The sequence below is a fragment of the Amblyraja radiata genome, chromosome 29 (genome assembly GCF_010909765.2).
Source record: "Amblyraja radiata isolate CabotCenter1 chromosome 29, sAmbRad1.1.pri, whole genome shotgun sequence".
Lineage (NCBI taxonomy): Eukaryota > Metazoa > Chordata > Chondrichthyes > Rajiformes > Rajidae > Amblyraja > Amblyraja radiata.
Genome location: NC_045984.1, coordinates 23576207 through 23592034, shown reverse-complemented (window position 1 = coordinate 23592034; position 15828 = coordinate 23576207). Strand labels below are relative to the sequence as shown.

At 41.4% G+C, this 15828-nt stretch overlaps 1 protein-coding gene across 3 annotated transcripts in view; it reads right to left on the bottom strand.

Annotated features, from left to right (window-relative positions):
• The window catches only part of LOC116989472 (hepatocyte nuclear factor 6-like), a 97372-nt gene extending 94612 nt beyond the window's left edge, over positions 1-2760 (bottom strand). For all 3 annotated transcript variants that reach the window (XM_033046885.1, XM_033046886.1, XM_033046887.1), the window contains exon 1: positions 1482-2760. In XM_033046885.1, the coding sequence (XP_032902776.1) occupies positions 1482-2508 (1027 nt within the window). In that variant the 5' untranslated portion in view covers positions 2509-2760. The remainder of the gene's footprint in view (positions 1-1481) is intronic.
• Between the last annotated feature and the right edge of the window lie 13068 nt (positions 2761-15828).

Genomic DNA, 15828 nt, shown 5'->3' with positions numbered 1-15828 from the left:
TTTCAGCATGCGGTGTAGCGCTCGCCGGATACACTGGGCCCAGCACTAAGGGAATAATTGAGAATGTTAGAATTTTTAAGATATGACTGGAATGTGCTTCCTGAAAAGAACGGCCAGATTGAATGTTTTCAGTTCATTTGTGTTTACACTGTAACGTCCAGCGACGTTTACCTTAATTGCGCTAATTTGTCTTAACTTCTACATAGTACATTTTGGAACGAAATAAAACACAAACGCTCGATTGAGTTTAACAACAGAAACACTTAAAAAGCCAATTCAGGATAGTTTAAATCTTTATTAATCAGACTCTTGTAAAACCAATGCAATCTGCATTACATTAACTGCTTTCCAATAGTGCATTGACTGTAACTAAAAGATGCCTCGCTTCGCACCTAATTAGCGGGCAGGTAAATTGTGGGACACGCGGCCCTTGTTAGATTATACACCTGAGGACTGTACTTTACTGGAGATGTCTGAGCTTCTACTTAAGCAGAGAGAAGAGGCGGCGGAATGTGCGGGAGCATTCAAGCGATGGTGGATGCACTGAATTCATTGTCATGAAGACCACGCTAGGTGGCTCAGAGTTCATTTTAGAAAACTATTAAAAGATGAATGTCATTCATTTACAAAGGGGGAGTAGAGGGAGGGGTGGGGAGGGGAGGGGAGGGGGAGAGAAAATAAATAGTCCTCGGTGCAAATTACAGTGGCATAATTCAACTCCAATATTAAAAGCAATTCTCCATCAGCAATTATATTCTATGCAACACCAAGCCAGCAATCCATCACTATTTCTAAGAACCAAGACAAAAAAGCTTAAAACAGGACATAGACCCTTCCTTTCAGCACGGATAATGCACTCTTCCGGACCCAAATCTGGAATGTGTTTATCGATATAAACCATCTAGCAGGCAATTAGAGTTCCCTCGAACATATCATGTCAGGGAAAGAATGGGAGACATTTGGTTTGGCGGCGCTGGTGTTGTAAACAGGTAGCAGTGGTCTCTCTAGCTGTCGGTCATATCTATTCCTCGCACCAATTAATTATCAGGGTTTGTAGATATATGCTAAGCACGGGTGTGGACGGAGGAGGGGGGGAGGGGGGGGTGTGGAGGGGGAGGATAATGGGGGAAACCTCGGGATCTTGTGTGTGTGAGACAGAGGGAGTGAGAGAGAGAGAGAGAGAGAGAGAGAGAGTGAGAGAGAGAGAGAAATAGGGGACAGTGCGTGGTGTCTCTAATGCACAAACAGACAAAGAAACACAAAGCGATAAATGATAGCAGGGTATCGATTACCGGAGAACGACTGTGGGAGATACTTCGAACCGTTTTCATTTTTTTTAAACAAAGGGAAGGTGTTCAGTGTTTCAACACGAAGTTTTCAGTGTTTGTTGCTTGAAGTTTGCATTAATATGTATGTTGTTAACACCGGCAATAAATAAAGGAAAGGGAATGGGCCGAAGCCCCGTACACTATTCGTCCTACCTGCAAGCCTCAGGGCTGACATTCTTTGGAACTCGGGTTCCTGGAGCCACTTCCACATCCTCCTGAAGGTTTCCCGCCCGGATTTGAGCTTACTCCAGGGTTTGGGATTTCTCAGCAGGTCTGACAAGGTGCCCTGGGAACGGCACAGAATACGCTGTGCAAAAATGGCCTGCGGGATGCTGTACCGTTTGAGCTCGGCTGTGATCCGTTGGGCCACCTCTTTGGTGTTGATTTCCTCCACTTGGTTGGAGGTGTTGCCTTGAGAGCCGGACACGGACGCCTGGCGGTCGCGTTCAGACGACAGCATGGAGCCGTTGGTCTGGCCGTGGTGGTGAGCGTGGTGGTGCATCCCGTTGAGATGTGCCATCATCCCGGCTCCTGGGGCGGCCAGACCCCTGGTGAGGTGCTCGTCGGCCCTGGAGAGCATAGCAGCGTGAGAATCAAAGCCATTGGGAGACAGCATCTTCTCGTTGGCCATGTGCCCGCCGTAAGGGGTCAGGGACTGTTGTGAGTTGTGCAATGGTCCCAGGCCGTTGGAGAGAGGGGACAGCGGCTGGCCCATGCCCGCCATGTCTTTGTGGTAGGGGCTGTAGAGGTTACCCATGGACGGCAAGCCCCTCTCGTCCCTCATGAGGGTGAAGCTGCCGCTGACGTTGCCCGCCAGCCTCTGGTGCGGGTGCGGGTGATGGTGGTGGTGGTGGTGGTGAGGGTGGTGGAATTTGTCCGACACCGTGGAGATGGGTGGCAGGTGCTGGAGGGGAGTCAGCGTGGTGTAGGTGCTGCTCAGGCTCATCCCGGGCGGACTCTCGCACGACATGCTCATGGCGGGGTGCAGCGGACCCGACAGGCTGTGATCCGGACGGTATTCGCCTCCCTCCAGGATGGAGGCCATACTCGACACCATCGCAGGCCGCCCGTGGGAAGAGAGGCTACGGTGAGAAGCCGAGCGGTTGTGGGAATTATTCATCAGCTCGCTGGCTTGGGTCACGCCGTGGATATTCCCAATATTTTCCATTGTAAGCTCCATATTGGTTACACCGGATTGGCATCAATAGCTATGCGTTCGCTCGCCCGAGCATGTTGCAGTCTCTCTCTTTCACTCTCTCTTTCTCTCTTTTTCTCTCTCTCCCTCTCTCTCTTTCTCCTTCTCTCTCTCTCTCTCTCTCTCTCTCCGTCCCTCTCTCTCTCTCTCGGATTCAGTGCTCTCCGCTCGCCCTGTCTGACTGGCGCGCTGCTCGTAAAGCTGAGGTTTAACCGACTGCAGTTTGGGGAGAGACAGAGAGAGCCAGAGCATCAATGCGCAACCTCACAAGCTGCTCTCGACGTCAGCACTCCCACATGTCATTACAGAGCTTCCGGGGCCGCGTCTCTGTCGCCACATTCACCCCGTGGAACCGGGGCTTTGCGGATCACGTAAATGTCTGATTCAAACTCAGCTCCCTTGCACCGAAGGCAGACGTTAAACTTGTCACTTAGATCAGTCGGCGGCTTATTGTGTCTCCAATTAATCTTTGGTAGCACCCTCCGAGGGAATGACTTGATACCAGGAATGAGTCTTGTAATTGACAGGGGTGTCATTACACAGAGCAACGTCTCCGGTGTTACATTAGGTGGAAGCGATCAAACACCAGGTCAACTCGCATATTTAGCGGTGCTATTGTGCGGTGGTCTATTTAAAAAAAAAAAAAGGCAAATTGAGTGTCTTGGAAAGAGGCACGGGTTGGTAGTTCACAGGGTGACCATCATTTGCATTGAAAAGACTAATATAGAGAAGACTCTAGTTTCGCTAGAACGGGCCTTTGAGGTTCAGGATTATGATGGCCAAGATTTATCTCGGATGCACATTGTGCTTTTTGCAAGACTTTGTCTCAATACAATAAAGAACCCCAACTTTTGAAATATTAATCTCTTTATCCCTCGATCCCTCCATCCATCCCTCCCTCCCTCCCTTCATCTCTCCTACACCCATCCATCCACTCTATCTATCTATCTATCTATCTATCTATCTATCTATCTATCTATCTATCTATCTATCTATCTATCTATCTATCTATCTATCTATCTATCTATCTATCTATCTATCTATCTATCTATCTATCTATCTATCTATCTATCTATCTATCTATCTATCTATCTATCTGTCTGTCTGTCTGTCTGTCTGTCTGTCTGTCTGTCTGTCTGTCTGTCTGTCTGTCTGTATGTCTATCTATCTATCTATCTCTGTCTCTCTCTCTCTCTCTCTCTCTATCTATCTATCTATCTATCTATCTATCTATCTATCTATCTATCTATCTATCTATCTATCTATCTATCTATCTATCTATCTATCTATCTATCTATCTATCTATCTATCTATCTATCTATCTATCTATCTATCTATCTATCTATCAAACCAGTATGCCGTAAATTCACACCAGTGTCTTAGATTTTGAAGGCTTTGAACTGTGAAACCACATATCACTATCTCATTGACAAACATGTCTAATTTTAGCTTATTTAAAACATCTGCTTCAGGGAAAACAAAACTATCACATTAATGTTTCCAATTTCTTCAGATCTCCAGCCGGAGGCAGAGATCCTGGTGCATTTGTGGAGGTTGACTTGGGCAACTGACTATCCTTGCTCTGCACACTGGGCTGTCACTGCACTGTCTGCCAATACTTAGGATTCATTTAAAAAGAAACTCAAATCTACCACAGTCCCCGACTACCGTCCCAAAATGAATTCGCCTCTGTTGCCAAAGGGCGCGGGTGTATGACATGCTCGAAAATATTACCTAAAATAATTTAGGCACATCGTTTGGAAACCTTTAGAGGATTAAGTTATCAGCAACATTTTTGTCACGATATCGATAGATGACAGCAACAGCGAGGCACTACACAGATTAAAATCAGGAAGCAAGGTCTGTATCACCGTTCCATGCCAATCACACAAGACATTACTTTGTTCTTGATGATCAGCGTTGATTTGAACCTGGTAAGGGATAGTATTTTCTTGCTAATACAGTAATTAGATTCGGTTCCAGAGTTCTCTTACCCTGTATAAATATAACCACCCCCTCTCATTGGAAATCAACCTGCATTTGTTTCCTATCCATTATAACCTAGAACAGTTTGAGGAGCCGCCATGATATCCGTTGACTCCATTGCCATTTGCAAATGACTTGATTAAAATCTCCACGCCGCCGCGTGAAGGACAGAATGCTGATCTGAGGAACGAGCAAGGGGGAGAGGAAGTCTCCCCCTTGCGGAGGGGGGGGGGGGGGGGGGGGGGTCCAAACAGTAGCCAGTAGTAACAGCATGAAAGTGTTGCATTAAGGGACCTGCATAGGATTTACAAGGTTAAGAAATACTAAAGTTTTGATCCTGAATATTCTCAGGACGAAGGTTTAGAAAATGGTCCACTACATACATAGACATTTAGTTGCAGCGAGCAAATTTAATGAGGGGACGTGTTCTCGGCTGAAATACACCCGGTGTTGATATTACACTGAATGGAGATATCTATGGATTCGGCGAGTAATCTCACATCCGCCCATGTGTAGGAGATGGATTTACAGAATTGTCTTCGAAACCCTTACGTTATGGCCACTCTCGCTCACATCTATCTACCCGCCTCTTCTGACACACACATTAAAAAAGTTCCCAGTGTAGATCCATTAAAAAAATTTAAAAAAAAACCCAATGCCTGACTTGATTTGGTTAAATAAATCAACTGAGAATTATAGGTCGGTTGGAAATATACACAACCAAAACATTTTTGCAATCTCGATTTAAGAACCAAGAACCGCTCCTCAGGCGGTTGTGAAACAAAGCAACGCACGTCGCCTGCATCTGTCTGTATCTGTGCTCTTTAGATTCCACACCCACGCCCTCCAAATGTGGAACTTCTGAAAAAAATGTTAATTTGGCCATTAGTAATTTGTGCATTTCTATTGCGTTCAATGTGTATTACGGGATATGCAGGCTATGCAAGCCTTTATTTATAGATTCTCGCCTCGATATTTTGCACCGTACCTATATATTGCCCTGTGATACATTTGGTTCAGTTAAATGCAAATCCCAGCCAATGGAGATTCTATGGGCAGAATATTATCGCCGCTGTTTGAATACGCGGTGGTAAATTTGTGGGGTGGTGATTTTGATTACCTTGTCCCAGGCAGCCGAAACCCTGTTTCGCTGTCAGGATTTTTAAAAAAATGACAAAAAATAATTTAGAAAAACTAAATGCGCTCCTCATTCAAGCAGAGATCCGCAACACCTCATTGCTTCGCCTGAATCGATAAGATATCATTAGCCAAAGCACAGTCAAATGCCCTGGAAAAAATCCCCAGGAAAGAACGCGTATTTCCCCATTCTGACTGCGAGACGCTCTATTTAAAACACGAAATACGGCGAACGGGAGTGCAACTTTGAACATGCAGCCCACGTCGCTGAGTTGTGATGGGAAAGCGGCGATGCCGGTGAGAGGTTGTGGCCGGTTCCCCTCTAGGAATGGTTGCTTCCCACTGCCGGCCCATGCTCCCCATCACTTGCCGTTTCAATTAATTAAACCGTGGGCAATAATGACCTCGAAAGCCCGTCTTTCCATTCCCCCCGAACAGATAGAGATTCACCACTGAACATTCCAAAGGAAAATCCCAACGACTCAAAAGCATCTCCACTTAAAACCCGATGCGTTATTGTGTTCAGATATCCAACCATTTGGAAAATAAATCATTGTCTAAAACCCCAGATTTAAAAATATATATATCCAAGCCCCTCTGCCCTGTTCATTGAAAATTAGATTAGAATAGTTAATTAAAATTTGCATGTAATCAGACTCCGTTCCACACTTTGCCGAAGTGATCGCAGGCCGGCCAGGCCCAGATAGAAACAGTTTAGTTGTGCTTTTTTTTTTTTATCTACAAACCATCTGGCAGCTGCTCCTGGCCAGGCTGAGTATTGATCGCTTTTTTTCTGCATGTTCTCCAGGCTCAGTCCGGTTAATTCTTATTCGCCTCTTCCTCAGACCAAGCAAATTCATCTCGGAATTATCAGTGGGAGAGAGGGGGTGGAAAAATGGCCTGCTTCATTAAATCATCCCTCCTCCCCCTCCCCAAAAAAAATGTACAAGAAGTTTGCCCGGGTAAGTAAACAGGTGTTTCCACGGACTCTCTCTCTCGTTGCTATCCGTGTAACTTTCCTTGGCTGTGTTTGCTTTCCCGCTGTGCTGTGTCGAGATATTAGAGCAATTCCCTTCCAAAGCGCCACATCTTTTGATCTCAAATTCAGCCTGTGCATAAGCAGCCCTCACTTAACAAGTATGAATGAGTCAGTCGGCGTGTTTTAACGCGCGCCTGTAAATACAACAGTGGAGCGCCATGCATATCATACTTTGAGAACAGCACCCGCTGGAAATAAGGAGGGCTCTATTAAAACCTTGACATGAAGCAGAAATTGAATATGTTTAGAAATGCCTCCATTAATGCTCCCTTCCCCAGCATTCCATATAACAAATGATATTTTTAATGCAGCATTTCAATTGGAAAGATAAATAAATCGGCATCAAATTATCATTAGCTCCGGTGCGTCTCCCCCCCCCCACCTCCCCCATCCCAAAGCATAATTTTATTTTAAAGTTCCGTTTACTGAGTGAAATTCCATGAAATCGTTTGTCCATTTACAAGTCCCAGTTGTATGTTGATGTTTTTATGCAAATGGCTGGTAAAGTGTGTAACACGGTGATGTAAAACAGCCACGCGTACCGACTGACATCTTAACACAGTTGATATTTGTGTGCAGTTTACACCGAGTAGTTTAAAAAATATATATACATTGTAAAAGAAAAACGGCGAGAAAAATTGACGGCAAGTTTTTATTTTAATCACCCTCGGTGTGACTGAGATTCAATGTATTTGCAAGGGGGTCGTCGTTTGAATGTAAAATAGAGTTTAATCCATTCACACTACTCAACGATGTGAACACTTGTGAGGCTGTAATTAATAAACGGGGGTTGGGAATACTGAATGTTCTTGTATAATATATCCAGGTGTCAGGGATGGCCTAAAATCTACTCATTGGCTCCACCTGACCAGCAGCGTTAAATAAAGAGTCATGTTTAATGGCGCACGGGCGAAGGAGTTATTAGTATTTGTTGAACAGCACAGACTGAACCAGGCGCACGGCCTTGTACCCCTTTATTTTGGATGTCGAATTAAAACCTCCTCACATTTTAAATCAAAAATCGTGCAGAAAGTTCATGCATCCTACTTTTATGGAAATGCAAATGCGCGACGCCATTCGATCCTGTTCCATCAGCCTATTCTGTTAGTTTGCATTGAGGGTTAACGGGAAGAGAGTCAAATATTCCATTTTTTAAAAACTTCATTTTAATCCATTTGCAATATTTTAATGAGATCCTGCGAAGTGATGGCCCCGCAGTAATGCAGGCTTGGCATTTATTTAAAGAACTTCATTGAAAGGTTTCAGCCAACGGGCAAGCATGTTGGTCCCTTCATAAGTCCCAAACAGTGTACTTAATGTCAGGAACACTGAATCTACTCTCCATTCTAAAGATGTTGTGGGCTAACTAACGAAGGGCGATTGAAGTAATAAACACCCCTTCCAGCTATCGATCTTTTGGAATTTAGATGGCTCCTTCAAGGAAACGAGAAGTAAAAAGTACTCGGGGAAAAATGCACACGTGACCAAAGAAGCTGTGAATACAAGATGAGTGCTAGATTCTGCTATCCAACATGCCCGAGATTCATTAAGAAACGTGAAATACATGAACCCATGGACTAGGTCACACGGCGACATAGAGCAAATTCAAAAACAAATATAAGTTGAGTGGCAATTATTCGTGCTTCCTTTTGTACAATTCTGTAAAGGTTACGCCTAAAAACAAGATGTTATTCATACTCAGTTTAAACACAATCTTTGCAGACACTACCATTTTTGTTTACCCAGAGAAGGGGAATCAAGAACCAAATGATACAGGTTTAAGATGAGAGGGGCAAGATTAAATAGGAGCATGAGAGAAAACTATTTTACGCAGAGGGTGGTTGGTGGGCATATGGACCGAGCTGCCAGAGGAGGTAGTTGAGGCAGATACAATAACATCATTAAACAGGGACCTGAGGGGCATTTTTTTTCACTCAGAGACGGTTGGATTTAGGAACGGGCTGTCAGAGGAGGTAGTTGAGGCAGGTATAATAGCAGCATTTAAAAACACTTGGACAGTGTTACAGGATGGGAAAGGTTTAGAGGGATACTGGCCCAATGCGGTCAAGGGAATCAGATCAGACGGGGCATCTTGGTCGGTATGAAGGAGTTGGGCAGAAGGGCCTGTGCCCGTGCTGTATCACTCTATGACTCCAAAACTAAACAAAATCTGACTGCACCCCACGGTTCATAAATTGTACTGGAATGTTTCATGGAGCGAAGGAAAAAGGCAACGTTTCGGGCCGAAACCCTTCTTCAGACTGAAGAAGGGTTTCGGCCCGAAACGTTGCCTTTTTCCTTCGCTCCATAGATGCTGCTGCACCCGCTGAGTTTCTCAAGCTTTTTGGTGTACCTTCGATTTTCCAGCATCTGCAGTTCCTTCTTAAACACATAGAATATTTCATGCCAATTTTATTTAATGCTGCATATTTCATGCCAAAAGACATTCATTGTGCACCTGTTTATTAATTGTTTAACTTTAATCCCGACGCAGAAACTTATTTTAGCCTTCAATACTTCTTGGTGTTTCCACCGATCCCACACATTTAAAAGAAACATATTTCCCAGTAATTTTGAAGCAAATATCTCTGAATTGCTAAGATATTCGAAAGATGCAAATGTAAACAAACAAGGTGCTGTTTGACTTGGCACCATCCTATTTTGGGGGGAAATTGAGACGTGCAGACTAATATCGTCAATTGGTCTATCCACATGTATAGTGTTTCTCTTCCCAACCTTGCTTCCATCCTCTTAACTCCGTGAATCATGCAATATTCTCCCCTAACCCGCCCCCTCTCCCCGGAAATTCTGAGATATTTGCTTCAGAATACCTTGTAAATACGTTAATAGTTATTTGAAATCGGTTTTCAATCTACATTCAGTCACGAGAAGGAAACATGAAAATAACTGTTGCAATCTGTTGTGGGGCGGTAGAAATTTGATTTTTTTGTGGGGTAACATAAGAGAGACTTGTTTCAACCAAGTGTACAAAAAATAATCAGAAATGCGATTTTCTAATCTTAGAGATACATGTTTGCAATGAAATACAACTACTTTCAAGCATATATACAAACATTATCCAGAGCTTTCATCTGGCATTATTTGTATGGACTTTTGAAATAAATAATAATGAATCAGATAGCCTCTATCAGCAGAATTACTAAATATTCTTGTCAGAATATTTCTCAGCATGTCAACCTGTAATACACAAAGCGCAAACTCTATTCAGTTGAAGCGCGGGTTAACAGTCATAGGGAAACAAGGTAAACTCTGTAATCAATGTGAATATTTTAAGGAGAGTTTGTCATAAATGCCACGCACCGAATGTAAAATTATCAAGCAACAGGGTCCAATTTATCTCCTCGCATTGTCTTTTAAGGAGAAATATAATCAATGTGACGGCTGTTAAGTTTCACAATGGAGTTCATTACAGACATAACATTGCAAAAAGTATTACAGTCGGAGTTCTTCTCGGCTGAATCGGGAGATAAAAGCGGACTTGCATTTTGCAAATCAATTCCATTTATGTGAAGCCATTGAAGGATTTAACGGCCAGAAAACTGTTATCAAAACTTGATGGTTTGCTGTAGAAATCCTTATAATACCAGTAGCACTCGTTTAGTAAATAGATTCATTAATTACAGGATTGTGTGCAACGTCTAAGGATTAAACACCTTTGTAGTATATATGGCGCGAGAGAATCGGTACCTTGAATTCCTATTTCTTTTACATTGACAAAGATATAAGCATTAAATAGCCAGAGAGTAAACTGACTTTCGTGGTGTCGTAAACTGACTTCCTAGCCATGTCCATGTATTTAACGCCTTTACGTTTGAGCAAAATAGGAGTATTGATTTCGGAGCCCAAGCTTTAGGCTGTATTTTTCACGCTGTTCTCGTTTTTGTTAAGGGGAAATCGTGCTCTATTGGGTATGCATCGCCCAAATAAACCATCTCTCAGTGTAAACCCAATTTCAGACGCCAAGTCACAAATATCCCGCAGAAACATAGCGTTTGCCAACCGGATATTCTAACTTTCACAGTAACTCCACAACTCTTTCCCCGCCGGGTTTTCACTCTCTCTCTAAATGCTCAATATATTGAACAATTTCTGCTATAACAAGTGATCAGCCAGATCTCTAATTGATCCGATTCCTGCTACACCGGGGGGGAAAAAAGACTGAATAACAGACTTTATTCACAATGCCGTGGGTTTTTATTTTGGTATTTTCCAAACCGCTCAAAAGGCCGGATAATTATTTGATATTAAGTTTATTGAAGTTGTGAATTCGTGAAGACCATTCCCCCCAAAATATATCCTCCCCGCGGCGTAAATAGATCCCGAATAACATTGACTACGAGCACTGGGTTTTATTTCGTAGAACAAAATTGCAGTGACAATTGTGAGTTTTGTCAATTGTTTAAAGTGAATCCCTAACCAGGCTAGAGGATGATTACACACCACGGTTGACAGCGAGCTGTTCAAACGGGCAACTAACTGCACCTTTTCCAGGTTTGCTAAATTTAATTGAGCGGTAAAACCTAATGATGACAATGAGGTTTCGTTTATTAAATTACACCATTAGAGAGGATAGTGTATCAGCTATATAGAGGGTTGTGAGTATATTGGAAAAAAAACCTCCCTTTGCGTAATACATCTAAATCCACAAGATCTTCACTCGAAGACAGTGTCCATTTAACATTGTGATACGATTTCGTTTTGTGTTTCTTTTTGGATTGATGATAGATAGTTGAATTGGAAGAGCGAATCACAATATTTTGCCAGTTGTTGGCTGGGATGAAGGAGTTCCCCCTTCCTCTCTTCGTACATTGGACAACTCGTTTTACCGTGAAACTAAAATTACTTCAGTAGATGCAATGCAACATGAGAGGTTTGCAGCTTGTGTTACCTCCTGTGAGTCGAGTTATCTCCCCCCCCCCCCCCCGCTAGTATCGCATGTCCAGCGAGTATATTGGCTAATTATATCTATTTAACTAACAGGGGTTTTAACTTTAAGATGCTATTAAATCGGCATCTCTTTGAACTTTGAAAACCTAAGGAGTTGTAAAATGAAAAATATTCCTCTCGATTATCCACATCCATTCACAATAATTAATTAAGAAAAGATTCTCTAATTTTCCCTGCAGACTACACCAGTGCACCTCTCCCAAACACCCTCTAATTTCACGACCACACCTAGACTGCCCGAAACCTTGGCGTTCCGTCTTTGAGAATATGCAGTGTTGATCCAATATATATATATATATATATTCCCACCGTATATTTCTGCTGGCTTGCCGATTTTGAAAATGTTATAGCAGTTAAAGAAAAAAAAAACCCCAGCCCGCCCAAACGAAGATTTCAACGGAAAAGTGAGCAATAACACATGGATATAACGCCTATCATTTCACAAAATGTGCAGAAGTTTCAATCTGAACTCGATTATGTGGCAATTGTACAAATCTATTATTAAGAAAACGAACCAGAGGGACATTTGCACAGATATTCCAATATTCTCTGGCAACAATGTGCTTCAAATAATATCTCAGTGTTAACGAATGTGTATTATTGGTTGAGTCATTGTTAGTGTGAGATATAGTGGGAAGAATAATTGCTCTAAAAAATATAATTATTAGCTGTAAACTAAAACATTGCATTACTACAGAAATATTGCTTACAGTACAGTCCCTCAGTTTGTACATTAAATCCTGTCGGCGCCATTAGCTTTTTAGTTGTTCATTTCTCTTTCTGGCTTGCAACTGCAAATTGTCACTGGAGTGGCTTCGGGTAACAGTTATTTTTTTAGAAACAGCAAAAGCTCTTTGAATTCTGTGCCACAGCGAAAGGCAGGTAGCTCTGCACTTAAACATATGTGTTTTTAAGCGATGCTGGTGAATGCAGAAAGGTGTTAATGCACAGATAAGTAAAACAGTTTATGCCTTTAATGGATGGCGTTTTGGCAGCGCATATTTTCGAGCAAAACTCGATCACATAAGATTTTACCCAAGTGTTCAGAGGAAAAAAAAGCGGAATATGATTTAACATATTTAACATATTTTCAATTATTTGCTATTTGGGGAAAAGTTCCATGTGGATATTTAAAGAACTGGTCAGATTTAGATGGTTGAATTTCAGAAATATTCCCCAATATGACATTTTCGCTTCCTTTCTTAATCTACTTTTTCTTTTAATTTGTGAAACTGTGTATGAAATAACCGTGGATAAAGACAAACGTTGAATCTGATTGCGATAAATAGGGAAATCGTATATTACTTTGAAGGTATCTTGTACAAACTTTGTGATTTAAAAAAAAATCTTGCGCGAATCTACGAAAACAGGAATGACACATTCAACCTGTTACACATTTAGCGACGTTAAAGTCCGGCAAATAATAGCAAAAATCCTATTTTCAGAAGTTGATGTCTGATCTCAATAACACCTCGGCCGTTCCAATTTGGACATTGTTTCCTTTCCAAAAAAAAGTTTGATTCTTTAAAACATGTGATGATCAACTGCTTTATATAAAAGCGAATGCAAGAAAGAGTGTGGTGTATTTATCTCGTTGGGAAACACAGAATACGAGTCTTAGCAATGTCGCCAGCTATCGGGTACAGCGACACGGATTTAATTGGAATGTTTTAATGGCAATTTAAACAGTTCTACACAGTTCTAAACAGTAGCACCGCACAGTTGAACAAAGACAACGGCACTAAGGTCTTGTACGTTGCGATCTGATAAGCAACAAGAGGGAAACAAAATAGATTAAAATGTCATTTGGAAGTAAACAGAGGAAGTAGAAAAAAAAACATTGCAAAAATAAATTAAGTAAAATTTATTCCACCATAAAGCAATCAAGAAATTTGTCGGTAATATTGTCTCCTTTTGGTGAGGAAATGAACTGTTTCATTCTTTATTTCCCTGGAAATGAAACTCTGAAATCTTTCTCCCACTTCACAGACAGAAGTTCGAGAGCGATTTACCTTGGGCTCGGGGAGAATGGGTTCTTACGTTTAACAGTATGTTTTAGAAAACAACAGTTTGCAGATACATGAACATTTTGACCGCAAGGAAAACTTTATGTAGAAAGATGTTTTCTTTTACAAGTCAACCTATCTCCACAGCTCACCTTAATTCTAATAAAACGGCGTGGCGAATTGCAGTTATTTTAACCCAAGAGCCAAACTATAGCAGATTTGTTTCCGGTATGTTGTGGTGATCCTTTACCGTAAGGAATCAGTTGACTGATCTTATGAAGGTTTGTTTATTTAGATAACTGAGTACACGAATTGGCACAATCGTCCCCTTTAAAAAGTGTTTTCAGTTTCAAATTTCAAAGTGTATGTTTCACAGAGGTAGTCAACTAACATCTCGAAAGTGAATGAGCGACCAGTTTCTCACTTAATAGAACTCCCATTCAGGTGAATTTCGATGGCGCGCTGTATTTAAGAAATCTACATATCAAACGTCTCGCCATGTAGCGTTGGTACATGTTTGCATATTAATACAACCCACATATATAAATGTGTAACAAAAAAACAGGCAATGTTGAATATATCAACTCGAAGAAAAATCTAATCAGACCAACTCATTAACTTTCAAACAGACGATTTGGAAATAGATTCCAGAGATCGAGGCATCTCGCTAAAAAGGGATTTGATAAGGAGGAGAGAGCGCTTGCATTACATAATCCAACTATTCCGATTCTCTCTGAGATATTGCTCATTTCTTTTTCCCCCCACCTATTCAAAACGAACTCGATATTGACTCCGTTCGTTTTCTCCCCCGTGTCTTCAATTTATCACGGAGTGAAAACAAAGATGGAAAAGTTATTTTATTAGCAGAGAAATGCCAAGTGCCCGTTCGTCTCTTCGGCACATATAGGGAGGTCTCACTTGTTGAGGTGACCTTTGTCCAAGTTCCCCGTCCACAGTGGGGAATAGACAGTCAGAGTGCAATTGTCACAAACTAGCTGTGGAAGAATTAAGAGAGGTTTTGTGCCTTTCCATATTTTGATAGCTGTTTTCATCCTCCTGGTTTTATAACAGAAGTGACCGCACTCTGATAGGATCAATTAATTCGAAGTAGAAAATCTAGCCTACAGTTTAGGAAGTTATTGCCAATACAATGTCCAACACAAGACATTTAAAATCAAATCTCATTCTTGAGCTTAAGTAGAATTATCCAGTTTGTTATGAGACTGAGTTGACCATTTACATCTGCTGACTGTACACTGATTATGAATTTAAAACCATTCGTCCTGGCTTTGACAAAGTAAAAATACTGGGAATTATGCTTTTTTTTAAACACATTCCACTAGCATTTCCTATATCAAATGAACTCAGAACTGCGATCCCATGCATAGTGTTGAGGAACTTTGGGTTAATCTAAAAGTATACAATCTTTTGGAGAACATTTTATTCAACCACCACTTTTGCATTGGTACCTACATCATCAAGGAATTCAACTGAACTTGCCCACTTCATGCCAAGTGGGAACACAAATTTTGTATTTAAATCAGCCGTTATCTATTCAGTACAGCTTGTACAACATCATTAAGATCTGGCAATGAATTAGAGGCACTCAAGCTTTTACTGGTGTCCATAAACTAGAGGAATGACATTTGAAAAATAGATGACGTTACATTAGCAAAGAACATCAGTTAGAAAGTGTGCCTGATTTTACTGTGAAAAAATAATGCAATAAGTTGAAATCAGTCCAGGATGAAAAGTTTCAGTTACGTGGACAGAGTAGAGTCCCAGCTACTGTTTTAAAATATATGTATATAATCGGTAAAGGAAATGTTTCCATATTTTATGGAGATTTGGTTAGATTTCACAAGGAGAAGAATTTTGCTGTGGTATTAAGAATGATAATAAGATTTAAGGTCATTGCCAAAAGGATCATAAAACAGGCGAGGATGCATTTTGTTTTGTACAATAATTTACCTGAAAATGTAATGGAAATAGAGAATCAAATATATACTTGAAAAGAGAAAACAAGGACATGGGGAAAAAACAGTACTTTGGGAACCTTTTCAAAGAAGAGGGATTGACACGGGGATTGGGAAGCCGTCTAAATGGGTCACTGAGTGTCACTGGAGAAGAGTTTGCCCAAAATATTCTGGAATTAGCTGTCAGGCAAAA